Source organism: Pseudonaja textilis, chromosome 4 (assembly GCF_049901715.1).
Source record: "Pseudonaja textilis isolate UNSWEBS1 chromosome 4, rPseTex1.2, whole genome shotgun sequence".
NCBI lineage: Eukaryota > Metazoa > Chordata > Lepidosauria > Squamata > Elapidae > Pseudonaja > Pseudonaja textilis.
The window spans coordinates 53106112-53124600 of NC_141993.1; the positions used below are offsets into that span (position 1 = coordinate 53106112).

General features: G+C 39.4%; 1 protein-coding gene across 22 annotated transcripts in view; it reads right to left on the bottom strand.

Moving 5' to 3' along the window:
• The window catches only part of KIF1A (kinesin family member 1A), a 100229-nt gene that overhangs the window by 72738 nt on the left and 9002 nt on the right, over positions 1-18489 (bottom strand). For all 22 annotated transcript variants that reach the window (XM_026701106.2, XM_087933055.1, XM_087933054.1 and 19 more), the window contains exon 2: positions 15832-15992. In XM_026701106.2, coding sequence (XP_026556891.1) covers positions 15832-15937 — 106 coding nt within the window. In that variant the 5' untranslated portion in view covers positions 15938-15992. The remainder of the gene's footprint in view (positions 1-15831; positions 15993-18489) is intronic.

An 18489-nucleotide genomic window follows, 5' to 3' on the forward strand; every position in this document is an offset into this window, starting at 1 on the left:
TGTATCATTTCAAAAGAATATTTCAGTTACTTAATTGAAACGAAGAATACTTACTAACTTAAAGTGATATTACTTGTGTTCAGTTTGGTTGATGGGGAGATAACAGCTCTCAAGTCAGAAGGAATGAGAATACTTTTTAGATGTGCTGGTCTATATGTATGCTGAGAGCATATGCATCAAAGATAAATTCCTTGCGTGCCCAATTACACTTGGCCAATAAAGAATTATATTCTATTCTATTGCATTTAGGATTAGGTGCTATGAGACAAGTGTAGAATTATGTACTGCAACTTTTTTGCAGAGATGTTCATTATCTGTGAGGTGCTTTTGTAATGTTACAAAAAGATGCTAGGATACAACTCTCAGAACAGCTAAGTGAAACAATAAAAATCTTACATCAGCCCTATCAATGCCCCAGTGACATGTGATCTTTTTTCTCTGCCTGAGAGAACATTTCATTGGAAAACATACATCAGGACTTCTATATCAGGAGTCTAAGATAGAATTGAAGCTCTTGGGAACACACATTCCATGATGCTTTTTTGATGACTTTTGGAGAGTTGATTCTTACTCATGGAAAAAACTGGGAATCAGATCTGACCATCATCACAGCAAAAGACAGTTGGCTGCCCACTTGAAGAGAAGGGGGCATTCAGCATTTTGCATGCTGCAGCCAGAATGAGGTACAAGAAATGAAACCTGAATTCAGCATTTATAGGACCCACTTTTGATACACTACAATCAGTGGAATGAATTCACTAAGTCATCTTAGTTCTTCAAATTCCTTATTAGATGTTCTTCAGTTACTGTGGACTTGTTATTTTTTCCAATCTAGCCTGCCTAGGATAAATCTATCAGTTCTTAGAGACATTTCTAAAAACAGGTGACAAAAAATAATGGCACAGTTTCTTGATATTTTGAAATGAGGAATGATAAATTAGTTTTAAAATAAGCCAAGAACATAGACATGTGTATCTATCACAATATTCCTTTTTGGATTAAGCAACAATAGCTCTTCATAAAGTAATATGCTTCAGATTTGGGGTATATAATATACTTAAGTAATTTACGTCAATAAACTGTGGCTTTACTGAAATGGATGGTTAACTTACAGTTGGAAAAATCAGTTTGATATATAGTTATTGGTGGCAACAGCTAAAAGGAGGTAGGAAAAGGCAGTTGCCAGAAAGGTTGGTGGGACCGGGGAGTACAGGCCAGCTAGATATGTTGCACTTGAAGCAAGGACAGTAGTAGTTGTAGCAGCAGCCAATTTAAGGCTATAAGTGTGATATATATACCAGCATTTAACTAGCCTTCTCCCCTCTCCCTCATTTCTCCCAGTGTCTTTCTTTCAATAACCCGTTAGCTTCTACTTGCCACTCCTAATACACATGGCTTTTTCCTATTCCCTATCCCAAAACATTTCTGAATGAAACCTGCGTGTTTCAGTTTGAACATTCATCTATGAAGAACAATGCTCTCTGCAGAAAATGGTTTATGCACAACATGTTTTGCATATCCCAAAAAGCAAAACAGAAGAAAAGAAAGTGAATGCTTAGTAAACAATTGAACATAGAGCAAGAGATAAGAAAAAACGTGTGACCTCTCCTTAGTTATTTAATGTATTTGTTAAATCTATAAGAATATTTGCGGAAAGTAAATGAACTCCTGTAGCAAACATATTTGGGGGGGGGGGAAACAAAGGCATTCCACAAACTTTCTTCCAAAAAACATGATTCCTCTTGGCCCAAATTCTGCTTATGCCCACTTTGCATTATCAGTATAAAGGTATAAAGGTAACTTTAAAGGTAACTCCAGTCTATGGCAGAGTGTACTCTCATTGCCACCAGAATAAGGCTACAGCTAACAGCCTCCGTTTATGCCTTATTTGCATGCATAAGGTCCAAGGTTCAATCTTTATATCTCTTATTAATATTCTTGAGATAGGGCAATTGGGACTGCTAGTTATGAATGAGTCAGGTCAGTGCAACGATCTTAGCGCAGAAATCTTAATCAGCCGACCTTCAGTTCTGATACTGTTTCTAGCAGTTTGATTTGAGAAGTAATGGTAATGAGGACTGAGAGGCATTCAGGCACTAAATGTTTGTCTCTTGGAGAACCATATGCACACTTTAGAATTCTGCACACATTTCTCCTCTGATGTCAAGAATGTTACTATGGCAATCTAAGAACTGACTTGACTCTGTCAATCTCTCTTGTTTACTGCATTTTAAGCAGAAGAGGCATGAAACGTAGAATAATGACAAGCCTAAAAAAAAGAAGCAACTCCATAATTTTATACATAATTTAGATGACCTTTCAGAATAAGATGGTGTGGAGTGAAGAATTACAATTTAATAGGAAGATGATGCATCATTCGAATTAGAAATTCTTTTCATTATGTAGTCTCCACTGCACCAATGACAGGTTCATTTTCAAAGAAGAAAAAGAAAAGGGCAAAGGGGCATACACACATCCCTCCTAAGAGATACAGAGGAAAGCATGTAAGGATAGCAACAAAAGGGCAATGTTATTTTAAAATTCAGGACATGCAGAAGCATGGTCAACTGGATTATAAGCAATCTAGCTCTACAAATGTAAATAGCACCATGTCTTCCACATTCATGTTCAATTTGCCCAATAACAACTCCAGAGAGGGCTAGATAAATATTTTTCCCCATCTTATCTTTTTCTGTGTTAACAGAGACTTAACAAAACTAACTAATTTATTTACCAATCAATCCAGAGCATGCATACCCATAAAAATAAATCCCTGGTTTATTAAAGTTTAAACCTCTATGAATCTGACACTTAGAAATAAAATGCAATTTTTCATGCTCTTGTCTCACGTATAAATTAGATAAATACAAAGAAGGTAACAGTAACTGTGATCAAATTCTGTAATGTTATGTGGGAATGACCTTGAGAGATAAGGGGAAGAGATGCTGCCTAGTAAGGAATGGTGAGAGATTTCTGACTTGGAAAATTCTGCTAATGTAGCCTTACAATAAAATAGAATTAGCTCATCTTGTCATGTTCCTATCTGGTCTACTCAGGAAGCTGACAGATTCTTACAACAATTGATGCAGTCCTACTTATTCACACTTGGAGTGATTTCCATACCTCTGAAAAGTTCACATTAGTAATAAAAATATTGTTCATAATTATGTTTCATGTCAGCCTGGTCCAACCTTGTTTCTCTCCTGGTACTTGCTGGAAATTGAAGATGTCAGAAAAATACAACTTTAATTTCAAGAGATAATTTGGGAAGGCAGCAGCTTTTCCAACACATCTAAAATTCATTAGATTGGGAAAATCTCCAGTAATAAGGGATTTTCAGTATTTTCCTAATTATAACTTGGTTATTGGTGTATCTTTTACTGGTTTTGCAGTGTTTTGAGGCAAAATATGTGAGAATTCTGAGAAATAAACATAAAGCTTTATCTGAACTATATTTTGAGACCAACACTGGGGTGAATTTATTTATTCAACTATTTTTCATCATGGTAAACAAAGATATCACATACAGAGAGAGATACATATACACAAAATATGACTACTTGGCATCCCATATCACCACTGATATACATTCCTATCAATCTGAAGGGTAAGAAACAAAATTCTTCATCTGGGGAGGAGCCAAAAGTACAGGTGAATTTAAGAAGGTAGCTGATTGCTTTGTATTTGTCTTCAACCAAATCAGAGACTCCAAAGGTATGACTCCAGAAGCAATGACAAAATCTTCTAACCAACATTCAATTGTTTAAAATTTTTGAGAGAATTAATGTTTGAAAAAATGATTATTTAAACGAGGATAACCAGAGAATGCACCTGATATATCAATTCCAAGTGGTAGCCAAGGTGAAAAGAGAAAATATTTTTTGTATCTTTTAAAACATTGTATAACTTTAAAAACAGATCAAAAGAAACAACTGCTGAGGTTGTTCATACAAAGCAATTATCTTGTTTTTCTGCTGCTAGAGGCAAAAAAAAAGTACAAAACCCACAAAACGTTTGCTTTTGGTCACCCTTGAAGAAATGAATTTTTCTTTCTTCCCCTACTTCAGATAAAGCAGGCAAGAGCTTTCCTGCACATTTGCTCAACCATACCCTCTTCTTCTAACTCATCTTCCTTTCTTCCTTCCTTCCTTCTTTCCCTCAGGTTTGCTATTTGTCATGATTCATTTTATTTTATATCTGCCTGACGTAAAATGGCATCTCTCCCATATGGTGCAGTGCTGGAGAATTAACTGTATTTATAACAATACATTCATAAAGGCCAAAGGGAATGAACCAAATAAAGCAGCCCACTGTCCTGAATTAACGATAAGCCTTTCTGAAAAATCAGCAGTTGTTAAGGAAACTGCCTAGGGGAATCAATATGGTGAGCATGGCCACCAAAGCAAAGGTACTGCAAAGGTCCTGTTCTTAAAAATTTATGGAGCTATCAAGTTATTCCCAGATTTTTTTAAAAAAAAAAAATCCTTATTGAGTAGCCACATGCACGAGGCTTCCCATGTCATGAACTCATAAATATGTTATGTTGGAATATATTCCAACCTAATTCTAATAGGCAAAATATAGAATCTATAAGGAATGTAACCTTATCTTAGTACACAGGTGTCGAATTTGCTGCATCGTGTTGCCGTCACATGACTTTTGCAATAGTTTTCCCCATCATTGAGCTGGGGTGGGCGTGGCCTGTGCATCCAGCCCGTGGGCCGCCAGTTTGACACTCCTGTGACCTAATGCTTAAAGGCTCGGCGATACCTATTTTAATAGTTGAATGCCAATCTCTGCAAAGACAAAGGATATGGCGAGACTTTTGGACTCCTAAAACAGATCTTAATAATTTATTGGGGGGGGGGGAGTTGAAATCATATGATAGAAAAGGACTCCATAGCCTTATGTAGTCCTTGGTTGTACCAATATTTTAAAAGTATTAACCTTTAAATACCTAATGACAGTTTCAAGGGTAAAATCCGATGTGCTTTGTTGTGCTTGTAGTTAATGGTGCGGGCTCATAGGACAAGTGACCACTGTGGTTGGGGGAAAGATGTTTCCTTTCTCTAATCCCTGAGCACCACCTTTCAGTTTTTCCTCATCAAGCTTACTTTCCCCTGATACTCAGGGTTGGAGGCAGCTCCTAATGGAAATCTGGGAACTTATAAAATATAAAATCTCATAGCAAGGTTCCAAAGAGCTCAGATAATCCTCACTAACAAGTGGACAGTCCCTAATCTGCCTCCAGGAGAAGGCAGAAGCATGGGATCAGGCCAGTCCTTTAATTTTTGTTTTAAATGATGACCATCATAAAAAAATATCATAAAATCATGTCAGCCACATGGGTACCTCAAATTATAGCCATCATGACATATGACAGAAGTTCTAGACACCATTATGGTTGTAAGTCAAGGACTACCTGCATTAGCTGATATTACAGATATTCCTCAATGTACGACCATAATTGGGTTCACAATTACAGTCATAAGCCATGTCAGCCATTAAGCAAATCACCACTTGACTACACCCAAGTTGACTAATTTTTTTGTGGTGCATAAAGTAAATGTGGGTGGTTGTAAAGCAAACACGGCTGTCATTAAGTGAACGCAGCAGTCATAAAGTCAATCCAGTGACTACAATGGGCATTATTTGCTGGAAACTGGAAGTAAACATCTGTTTCTGGCAAAAGAATGCCATAAGCCACGGTCACGTGACCACAGGCTGTTGCAAACAGTCATAACTACAGACCAGTTGCCAAGCACCCAAAATGCAGTTACATGACTGCAGGGCGGGGTGTCACTAAGTGACCACTTGTAAGTCACGGATTACTGTAGTGATCCATTTCTTTTCTTTTATTTGAGTATCTCTAAAGAAACCCTTCTTGCTATTCATAGCATCCTTTATAAGCCATTCTGAACCATAGCTTTCCTAACATCTTCCCTGCAGTTTTAGCCTCCTGTCCTTTGATTTTCAATCTCCACAAAGCATTTTGAGTAGCCACATTGGTTTCTTCTCCTCTATTTTTTTTTTCCTTTTGGAGTTACTAGCAGCTAATTCCGCCCCCCCGCCCCCCCGCTTTTTTTTCACAACTCCCAACCATCTGAATTTTTCAACCACATACTCCTATGGAATTCTATTTATCATTGCTCTGAGTTTTTTTAAATTCTGATTTTCTGAATTCAGCCACTGTTTGTCTTCAAATCTTAAGGATCACTTTCTTCAATTTTCCTGCTACTTCTACCAATTAATTCTTCCTTATGGGTTATTACTAGGTTAGGGGTAGCTGATCATTTTGTCCTTTCCTCCAACCTCTGAAAAAAAAAGTTATGAATTTTCTGGAAGAGTCATATTTGGCAGCGTTTGTCCTCCAAACAGATGTTGGGATAATTAATCATGCCTCTTTGAGATACTGAAATTAGCTGATAAAAAGCATAATCCACAGCTGTTGTTGGATGATCAGAAGATAAATAAATAAAATCAGCACTGTTTTTATTTCTCTATCACAGATGTTCTCTGTAGCATTGCCAAGCTCATTTACTTGAATATCTGAAGAGGAATGAATATATTATTCTTCCTATTCTACTGGTCCTTTGAACAAATTGCCAAATTGTATCTTTCAACTGCTATATTTCAATCATGGAACTGATCCCATTAGGTCTCTGTTATCAATTAAATCACATTTGGCTTCTTTACGCAAAGTTCAAGCTCGTTTTATTATTCATATTCTAAATATAATTGTACAAACAAAGGCCATATCTTTATGAAGCAATGTTCTTTCTGATTCTTCACTGTAAAGTTTAATAGGCTCATTACAACAACATTTTGCAGAACAATCTTATCCATGAGCCCAGCTCATCTGACAACACTTACCCAATCTCGGCTAAATCTGAAAAAAATTAAGCAGATGGTCTACAAGACCACAGACAAGACTAGAAAGACTGCCTCCCACACAACCCTAACCAAACCAATCCACCCCTGCTTAACTAGTAGGCCAGTGGTCGCCAACCAGTGGGCTGGGGACCACTGGTGGTCCGTGAGAAAATTTTGTTGGTCTGCAGAGAAATGTCACCCCCAAAGCACCCCCCCCAAAGCAATTAACCCAGGCTGCACAGGAACCCAAGGCTTGTGTTGCTTGCATTGCAAACAACACGAGGTAGTGAGGGGAGGGGGGAAAGGGCTGAGGGGGGGAACTTGCCCCACTCACCCCCCACGCTTCGCCTGGCCACAAGGCTGCTTTTTTCCACTTCTTTCTTCTTCTGCTTTTCGCTGCATGCAAGTAAAGCAGCAACGGTTGTTAGGGATACACCCTAGCAGAACGTGCACGGCAGTCAGGCAGTTAGGCAAAATATGTGAGATAAACGTTTTTGTAGCTTACACTCAGTAAAACAGATACACTGTGCTAGTTAAATAGTTTATTCCAGTAAGAGTTTTAGCATAGTCAAACAGTCCATATATCATTCACTAATTCAGTCCGTCCGGGGATTATTCAGTTGCAAAGTCCAGTGTCGAAAAAGAGGTCAGTAAACTTACAAATATCAGTCCAGTAATATATCTCCTCGCAGTAGAGATATGAAGAAGTCAAACCTCCTTTCTTCCTTCGACGTTCAAAAACTCAGCAGCAGGGAACACGCAGTTAGCACACCATCAATCCAGCAATTCAGCAATAGTCAGGTTCTCTTGCTCCCTCTTATGGCGGTTTCACAACCGCACCCAAAATTACAGGCTTTGCAAGTTAAAGTGACACACACTTAAACTTACTATCATAGTTTATATATATTATTTTACCCAAACTACGTTAGGTAACCTTGTTATTCCTAACAACGGTCTTTCTTTCTCTTCCCCAAACTCCACCAGAGATGAGTTTTTGGGACCCTGCAATAGCATCCTGCTCCAAAGATTCATTTCTGGTGGAGTTTGGGGGAGAGAAAGAAAGACTTCTGCTGATTTCCTTGCATGAAGCCAAAAGTCTCTCCCCCCTCCCCAAGAATGGAGCTGGAGATGGTATTCTGCAATCCCAAATAAAGAGTGATCAATTGGTAAGAAAATGGGGTGGGGAATTTTTCTGCAGATATTTTGGGGGATTTTCCCAAGGTCTCTGGTCTGCGGGATTTAAAATTATGAGTTTGGTGGTCCCTGAGATCCAAAAGGTTGGCAACCCCTGAGCTAGGCATAAAGAATACAGGGCTATCATCTTCTCCACTGAAGATTAAATAGATATCGTTTCTTAATGAACACAAGCTGATTTTACGCAAATTGATTTTATGCAAATCACTCTCATATTTTGATTTACTTAGGGTACACGCATTTCTCTTTTTTCAGACGTGAAAATGGCCACTTTAGAGGAAGAGAAAATAAATGAACTAACATATTTCAGGTTTTTTTTTAGAAGCCGTATCAAAAGATAATAGTAACCGCAGATGCTGCAATAGCAACACATTCTCTGGTTACAAAATACTGTGATCTAATACACCCTGGGGACTTCCAGGGGAGATATGGCTCAGCAAAGGCAGAGCCAATAGACACAGCAAAAAGCAAGGAATCTTGGAACCTCTCTGGATAAGGAGAAGTTGGGAGATTGCCTACATGTGCTCTAGATGGCTTCTCCTTTTCAGGATCAAAAGGCAGCAGTTTTCTGCAGGTTTGAACGCTGCCAGACAAAGGGATTACCTATCTTGCTTGCAACCAGAGTAAAGCCTTTTAGAGCAGTGGCCCCCAACCTTTTTTGAACCAGGGACCGGTTTTACGATTACTTATTCTTCCATGGCCCGGTACCTTCTACTACTAGTCCCTAAAGCAGCGCAGAGCTGCTTTAGCCGGGCTTCTCTCTCCCTTAGTCTCTCTCACCTTCCTCAGTGACCTGTCGCCCTTCTTCTTTCCAGCCTCGGGCAAAAAAAAAAAAAAAAGACTTGGCACAGCCAGCTAGAAAGCACGCCTGAATTCCTCGCAGCTTCCCGCCTCCGCCTGCGAGGAAGTGGGCAGCGGGGGGGTGAGGGGTGCAAGCGTGGGCCGGGAAGCAGGACTGGTCAGGGAATGACCTTCCCCGGGAAAGTCAGAGGTGCAGCCACTGCCGCTGCTTCTTTGCGCTCTGGCGATGGACGCCGTAGCACTCCTTCAGCGCCTGTGCTCAATCTGTTCCTCCGGGTCGTGGAGCAGCAGCAATAGCAACAGCTTTATCTGCGCGCGTGCGCGTGCATGGTTGATGGGGAGAAGGAGAAGGAGAGGAAAGGGGAGACTAGCGCTGGGGCATACCGTGGCGCTCTTTTCTCCCTCTCTCCCCCTCGTGGCACCCAAGCTTTGTGGCCCGGTAAAAAATGATCCACGGACCAGTACCGGTCCGGGGACCGGTGGTTGGGGACCCCTGTTTTAGAGGACAGTAAGTTTACAAACCTCATTTTCTAATCACTTTCAAAAACCATCTAAAAGCATTTTAAAGCTATTATAGATCTTCAGAACAATGTTTGAAAATTCTTCATTGCATGAGTTTATTTTCAACTCAGAATAAAAGAAAAAATCATTACAAGCTTAAGAACATAAACAGGATAAGATTTTGATCTTAGAAAGTTATAAATGGACTAAGGGTCCAGATATGATTTTTTTATAATAACACTTGGAATTAATTACAGAGAACAAACCATTTCTTATGGGAAATGGATCTTTTTTGATTTTTTGAAGACATAATAGAGATAAGCAATTTCATGATTTTAAAATTCAACACAAGAATGGCTAAAGATTTTAGATAGAATTTAAAAGATTCTTGGGTTCTTGACCAAATATTGCTGCATACTTCTGACTTTGAAAAGAAACTTTTGGATCTGCATCTCACCAGACAAAGGCATTGCCCAACTGTATGAAAATCCAAATTATACAGATTTATTCTTTAGTTAAAAAGGAGCTCCAAATGCTATAACAGCCAGATCAAAAGCAGTCAAAGAGAAAAAAAGCATAGAAGCTGTTTTTTTTCATCACATTCAGCTGCATGCTGAGAAGATCTTGCTTTGGAGAAAGAATGTTAATGAGCTCCTGGAAATAATGCACAGCATTTTTTTCTCCCTGAATAAACATGCAGGTACTGCCTTGTCTGCCTCTTAATAGAAAACAAGTAATGCAAACAAAACTGAAAGAGGAAGAAAATTCAGGCTTATTAAAAGGAAAGGCAGAATTGTGTTGGTCATCCCAAACACTTCTCAAAAGAGAACAACCATTCAACTGAATAAATAATGCAATGCTGTGAACCAGTTTTTTGTGGCAGAAGTAAGAGGGTGGGAAATGGGAATGCAGAAGTATTACCTCTTGTTTTCTTCTTCTTTTTTCTGCACCCCACAGTATTTAATATTTTTTCCAAGGATAAAATAAACAGTGTGCATTTTATTTGTTTATTTATTCATAATTATTAGCTCTGCAATTCCAACAGACTCTGGGCAGCATACAAAATGGGACAATTCAATTAAAACAAATAAAACATCAGACTGTATTAAAACAGTCTTATAAACAAAATAAATGAGACAAAGCAAAGGTCCCAGATATACAATAATACAATAATACATCAACCCCAGGCCTAGGACGAAAGCCAGTTTTTAAGAGCTTTCCAGAACCTTAAAACAGACAGTTCTTATATCAGGGGAGGAGATGCTGCTCTATAGAGTGGAATACAGCCATTCAGTTTTGTAAGGATTGAGTCAAAGTCTGCTGCATCTCATCCTGAACAGCCTCCATCTCATTTTGAATGAGTCAACATATCAACAGCTTCATCTGTGCAGCTCGATGTTGAGATAGAGAGCTGGATATGATCATTATACTGATGATACTAGGTCCTAAACTAGCAGATGACCACGCCCAGAGTTTCATATAGGTGTTAAACATAAGAGGATATAGAGCCCTAGGACATCCCTTGTGTGAAGGGCCATGGAGGCAATCTGTCCCCTGAGTCAACACCAAGTTCAACCAGTTGCTGAGGAAGGTTGTGAACCATTAGAGCAAGTGCCTCTTATTCCTAACCCCCACAATTCCCACACAACCAGTTTAGAAGGACATTATGGTCAACAACATCAAAAGCTGCTGAGAGATCATCAACCATCAAGAAGATGATCAACCAGAGTCATCAACAGTCAGAACCAGCACTGCTTCCATACCGTACCCAGTCTGAAACCAGACTGAAACTGGTCCAGATAGTACATTTTTTCAAAGATCCTCTGTAGTTGTTGTTCAACCACTGTTTCCCTAATTTTCTCCCAAAAGGAAAGATTGCAAACTGGCTGACAATTATCCAACACAGAAGAGTTCAAAGATGACCTATTGAGGAAGACTCAAAGCACTGGCTCCTACAAGTAGAATCACACCATCTCTCAAAGAGAATGAAACCACTGCATGAAGCCACCCTATGGTCATCTTCTGGACTGCGTTAATAATCCATAAAGGACCAGAATCTAACAAAAAAGGTGGCCAAACTAACAAATATAAGGACCTTGACCACTTCCACTGTTGTTTCAGAATCAAGCTCAGATAATATCACAAGACTGGGCCCTGGACAATTCACTTGGACTTGCCCAGTCAGAGTTCAACTCTGACCACATTTGAGTGACTGTGTCTGCTAGACAGCATTCATATTCCTCACTACGGCCCTGTGGGTGATCCTGTGCTTAACCCAACTAATAGGGAATGGCTATCAGCTGGCACAATAAGGTGGAGAAATAGTGAACTCTCACTAGCCTTATTGCCATGGCATAAGCCCAGATGAGGGTCTTGCTGATGTTCAGGAAGATTCACTCTTATCTTTCTCCAAGAGCACAACAGTCATTGCTTCTAGTATTTCATCTCCTAGAGATCTTTAGAAAACCAAAAGCACCCCAAATAATCACACAGACAGCATTGGGCCTTTGATCATTTGTGACAGGTCCCTGGTTGCCATGGAGGCCAGGAACTCCCGAGCCACCCAAGAATCAACATTGCCATGCAGGTTACAGTCACCAAGGACCATAATTTTGGGGATCTCCATATCTAAGCTGGCAATGGAAACTAGAAGCAGAGATGATGTTTGGCAACAGGAAAAGAAGTACACCAGCAATAATCCCAACTGTTTCTGAAAGCTCAACTTAAGCTAGAGGCTTTCATAGCCAGTTCTACAGGCAAAGTTAAGGGTGTGGATAAAAAATTCTGCTACTGCCTTCGAAATGGTGGTATTGTAAGAATACCTCAATCTCCATGAGTAGAGTATGAGGCTCCAAAGGGAGTATATTAACTCTGATCATTAAAGAGAGTATAGTGGGCACTTCAGAAGGAGCTCAGTCTCTATGTTTCAGCAAATACATACCTGTCCTTCATATAGAAGTTTGGCATATAGACCAGTTGTCACTTTAGCAGGAAGAACATTTACAGAATATGAGCTAGGGAGAAGACTTTTCTATGTGGGACACACAGAACCTTACAGAAATCATTTGGAAATATCCAAGGGCAGAGAGCAATTCATCAATAAGGGAAATAGGAAAGTTTGGTTCTGCCTATCCAAATGTCTAAATCCCATACCAATCCTATACTCTCTGCTTAAGTTCTACCAAGGCTTGTATAGGCCCAAAGCAAATAGTGTGGTTCTTGATAATAACATTCCATTCTGTTTCAGATCGAAGAGATTATTTCTAAACAGAACATTTCTAATATTAGATAATTTTTGATTCAGTGTTCGGTGAACAGCATTTTCTTCAATTTTTTATTTCCCTGTTTTCTATCCACCTCTACTCCTATCTGTTGTACAGTACACCTAAAAATCCAGTCCCTACAGCAGCCGGGAGAAGAGAGAGGGAAAGAAGAAGAGGTGAGAAGCCATAGCTTGTGACTGAAACTTGGCCATAAGCCTAGATGTTCAATCAAAAGAAACCATCATAGGCATAAAAAGGATTTAGGAGTATACCATTATAACAACTGGCACTTTATGACAGAAAGGAAAATAGCATTAAGAATAGCCTAACATTTGAATAAAGGAGTAATGGCAGAATCAGAAGCTCGGCAAATGCTATTGCCCAAAGTTACCTACTAAGAAAAAGGGATCCAGAATAAAAAAAAAATTGGAGAATTTTGAAAGTTATCTGGAAACTGGACTATAGTGGGTTCCCCAAATAGCAATCTTAGTCTATTTTATATGAAGTCTGGGCACTGTAAGGGTGAAAATGTGATCAATCTGCTTCTTAGTGTCCTTTTACTCCTTTTACTTCTAATTTAATAAAATAAAATAATCGAGCAGCTGAAATTCAGGTGGGCAAGGAGAAAATGTTTTTTTATCAAGACAAAGTACCTTGATCACTTATTATGTATGTGTAGAGTTGTGACTAGGAACAGTTTATGATGCAGGCTGCTGACCAATTAATCATACACAGCTTTGGGTTTGCAGTGCTGACACTCCCTAGTCTTGCCTCCACCAATGCAAGGATGTACTTCTTCCTGTACCCATCCTTTTCTTCCAATTATACCCCACAGCCATGGTGGACAATTCCTATTCAATAACTGCCAGTTCTAAACTACCACATATAAGTTTATATAATGAAAGGGGGCCTTTGTTAGGCCAAAACTGAAACACTGCAAAGTTATTTTAAGAGGCCCCATTCATGGAAACAAGACAGGATTTAAATACTTAGATCCTCGAAGACCCTAGTAAATCATCTCTGTTTCAGTAGTAGATTTGGAATACCAGCCCAGTAGCCTGATTGTCTACAGAACACATACTTCATCGCTTCTGTAAATACCCCGCAAAAGAGGTTTTAAAAAGGGAGAAATAGTCTCTATTCTCAGATGAGCCAGCTGATGTTTTCTTGCTGCCTCTCCTCTACCTAAGATTTAAGCAGACAGAACTGCAAGCCTGTAAAAATACAAAAAGGAGGGGTTTTCATATCCAGCAGGAGGGATTAATGACTTTTTTCCTCTGCCGTAGATGCTTTTGTCCTGCAAGGTGGGTGAGGAAGTTTTGCGCCAGCAGTCTGGGGTTAACATGCAGGTGCTAGGAAGAACACTGTTAGATTGTCTTTAAAATGGATTATTTTAAGAGGTTTAATGAGAAATCGAGAACCCCACAACTCTTCTGCCCTGTCTTACTTCTTCTATATCTGGTAGTGAGTGGAAGAATTTTTGGGGAAACAAGTATTATCGCCAAACAAAGAACTAAATGCTCTCCAGAGTTAAGCTTGTTGCATTTATTTAGAGAACCAGATAATGAGCTTTGCAATCAGGAATTGATTATTTAATTGCAGCAAATTAATAATTGTGCAACCTTGGAAAACTCTACATAATGTAACAATTGAGTTATGGATTACTAAGGCCTCTTTGTCATATTAGCAAAAAAAATCATAAAGTTAAAGTAACAAGACTTCAGAAGCAGGAACTGCAATTATATTAAATTTGGATGGATTTTATGGTTTACCTTCATAGAAATTGATTATTTAGTGTCAATATTAATGCCAATGTTTATGTTTAATTAACTGATTAATATAGACCAGGGGTGTCAAACTTGTGGCCCTTGGGCCAGATGTGTTACTTGTGGCCATTTTAACGAAGGGGGGGGAGTTGTGATACGTTACCTGACGCCAACATGACACCACGAGTTTGACACCCCTGATGTAAAGGCTGGGGCAAAACTCTAAATGAGTGGTTGCCAACCAATAGGCCGGGGACCACTGGTGGTCCACAAGAACATTTTGGTGGTCCGCAGAGAAATGTCATCCCCAAAGCAACCAATCCAGGCTGGGAGCACAAGGCCTACATCGCTTGCATTGCGAACAACACGAGATAGTGAGGGGAGGGGGGAAAGGGCAGAGGGGGCGAACTTGCCCCACTCACCCTATATGCCTTGCCTGGCCACCGGGCTGCTTCTTTCTTCTGCTTTTGGCTGCATACAAGGAAAGTAGCAAACGTCTTTCTTTCTCTTCCCCAAACTCCACTAGAAATGAGTCTTTGGGATCCTGCTCCAAGAGGCTCTGCCGGCAAAGATTCGTTTCTGGCGGAGTTTGGGGGAGAGAAAGAAAGACTTCTGCTGCTTCTGCTGCTTTCCTTGCATGAAGCCAAAAGAGTCTCTCTCTCTCTCTCTCTCTCTCTCTCTCTCTCTCTCTCTCTCTCTCTCTCTCTCCCCCCCCTCCCCCTCTTTCTGAGAACGGAGCTGAAGATGGTATCTCACGAACCCAAATAAAGAATGATCGATTGGTAGGAAAAGAGGTTGGGAATTTTCCTGCAGACTTTTTTGGGGATTTTCCCAGGGTCCCTGGTCTGCGGGATTTAAAATTATGAGTTTGGTGGTCCCTGAGGTCCAAAAGGTTGGTGACCCCTGCTCTAAATTACCTGTCAACATTATGCTTGCCAAATGAAAAATGTTCAGCTCAAAGGAGAATGGTTCATTTTCAACAACCTCGCAATGACTATCCAGGAGATGGGAGTTTCTACCCCATCTCTCTCTTCAAATGTTATAATGTAAACCTGATCATTCTGTTCTACTTAGAAAATACAATTATTCAAAATTATGCCTCAGCATTGAATAATGTTACAGTTAGAACTGTGTCTATATGAAGCAGAAAAAGGCTTCAGCTTCCTATCTGATCCAACTTCCTGCCATTATTAGGAAACGATATCATGGAAACAAACATAGCAAAATAATTACATATTTTCCCCCACAGGACAATACTTGGTATAGCTTTATAAAAGATTAAATTATTCTACTATCTGTATAGTAAATTACGAAACCTCGTTGACTAAGCTCTTTCACTTCCCCTCTTTGATTAATATCAGTAACAAACAAAAGAAAAGAGGCTCAAATGCAATTTGAAGTATCTAGTAGAAAATGATGGAGAAGTTACTCACTTGTGGTGTTTCCTGTCATTTGTATGATGCATTTGGAATCCTTGCTCATTTCTCGGGAATTGAAAGGACGAACCCGCACTGCCACTTTTACTGAGGCTCCTGCCATCCTGGTGAGCTGCAGATTTTTATCCTCTTGCTAGGATTTTACTCCTTAAAATGTCCTAGGAAGGAATTAAAAAGGTGCTTAGAATATCTCTTGAAGCTCAACCTGTCCTCAAGCATGATGATTTATTGTATTGTTCAGATTGTTCTTATATTATCTTTCTTATTGTAGATTGGAATGTACACTATTAAAACTTCTTGATTAAAGCAAAACACACAAGCCTATTAAGTGTGGTGGGAAACTCACCCCAATAAAGCCAACCAGAGAGCATTCCAAAAAACGAGTAATTCCAAATATTGCAACAAGTCATTGGTACTTACAGAAATAAAGATAATTATATGAAAATTTTATCCAGGTAGGAATGCATAAGGGGAAGTCTACTCAAAAGAAATATTACATTTCTACTACTTTTAAAAATGACCACCAGTTAACTTTAATTTTTTTAATTCCCTCTTTCAAATTAATGTTGCATAATCAGGAGGGAAAGGACTGATTTACACAGTGCATTAAGCCATAATATGGTTTGTATAATTTTGATTAAGTGTGTTTATTTTTATTTATTTGTATCCCAACTTTATTATTTTTACAAAAAACCCAAGGTGGTGAACATATCCAACATGCCTCCCTCCTCCTATTTTCCCCACAATAACAATCTGGGCAGAGAGAGACACCCAATGTTGCGTGTCAATGGTGGTTTACTCAATAAACTATTGTCAATACTCTCATTAAAATTTAAAATCTTAGTGAAATCACTAACAAGGGGTTTTTTTTTGCCTGCCAATTAGTAATAAATTGTCTATAAATATCTGCCTCTCCCAAACATCCTGAAATGTTTCCAGAATCTCTGCAAAACTATCTGTGCTATACTGTATGTGTGGGAGGGCCCTGTTTGTCTAAAAGTTCTTATATTTTAAATATATGAAAGGTTCACATATTTATGCCTTCCCTAGTGCCCTCCAAACGTGTGAGGGCAGTTGCTAAGATTGTTAGCCAATCTGACCCTTTTCTGATGATGGGGTTAGAATTCTGAGTTGCAGTTTCAATATAGGTGGAGAATGTTGGAATTTCCTAAAACATGAGAACAAATAAAATCTATTACCAATGCACTTTTGTAATGTATAGGATACGTTACATTACCTTATGGCAGTTGAAAAGCAAAATGTCCATAACAAACTGATGAATCATATTGCAACATGTTAATTTAGTAGGGAATATTTAACAAGAGCCTCTGTGGTATTAGTTACTTTGCAGATGCCCCCATGACCTGGTTTTCTAGAGAGAACCTCAGTATTTTTTGACTGCCCATGGGCCAGCAATTGGACAGAGGGGGAGCGAGGAGGGGGAGAACAACAATAAATGACAGGCTGAACAGCTTTAGGGGTCTTCAAAAAAGTTGGTCTGACAGCTGCTTGAACAGAACACAAAGGTGATGGACAAAGACGTCACTGGAAAACAGCAGCCTTTGCTTTATGAAACTGTGTCAACAAGAAGGCAGAAAGTGTTTCTGTCATGTATTTTTATTTTGAGGAACAGAGACTATGTGAATATTCTCTTTCTATAAGGAATAACAATCATTTCTGCCCATCTTTCTGATATTTAGTTTTTAAAAATGCAAACCTGAATTCTCCCTAATGGTGTCCAGGGAGATGTCGTAACATTCCAGAATTAGGGAAGACTGCTCAAAAGGAAGACCGCAACTTTCAAAAGTCTTTTTCCCCCTCTTATAGCTTTGATGCCTTTTACAAAAGCTGGCATAAAATCAAGGAAAGTCTACCTTCCCTGCATATCTGACTAACTGAGCTAAGCCTCCAGACTTGTTTTCAATATGAATAATTAAGTGAGCTAAGTGAAGCGCTCCATTTAGCCACATCCAGCATCTTCTGTGGAAGCTAGGAAGTATAAGTGGAGAAAAAGGAAGGCTCCATAGGGAACAACAGGATATGTGTTGTAAAATCAATGGCTGCTTCCAGGCAGACCTTTTAACATTAATGCATTGTTACCAGATACTGCCATCATCCTTTAGTCACTAGGCCACATTGTATCATCTTTTCAACCATTTTTTTTCTTTAGAAAATTAGTATGTTTAGTCATGAGGACTGGGAACAGAAGCATAGGTCTCGGAAGATGCTTTTTTTACAGATTAACAGAGTTGGAAGGGACCTTGTAGGTCATCTAGTCCAACCCCCACCCAAGCAGGAGACCCTACATCATTTCTGACGTATGGCACTCCAATCTCTTTTTGAAAGCTTCCAGTGATGAAGCTCCCACAACTTCTAAAGGTGCTGTTCCATTGGTTGATTGCTTTGTCAGAAAAGTTCTCCTTATTTCCTGGTTGAATCTCTCCTTGTTCAGTTTCCATCCATTATTCCTTGTCTGGCCTCCAGGTGCTTTGGAAAATAGTTTGACCCCCCTCTTCTCTGTGGCAGCCCCTCAAATATTGGAAGACTGCTATCATGTCTCCCCTGGTCCTTCTCTTCACTAGACCAGCCATGCCCAGTTCCTGTAACCATTCATCATATGTTTTAGCCTCCAGTCCCCTAATCATCTTGGTTGCT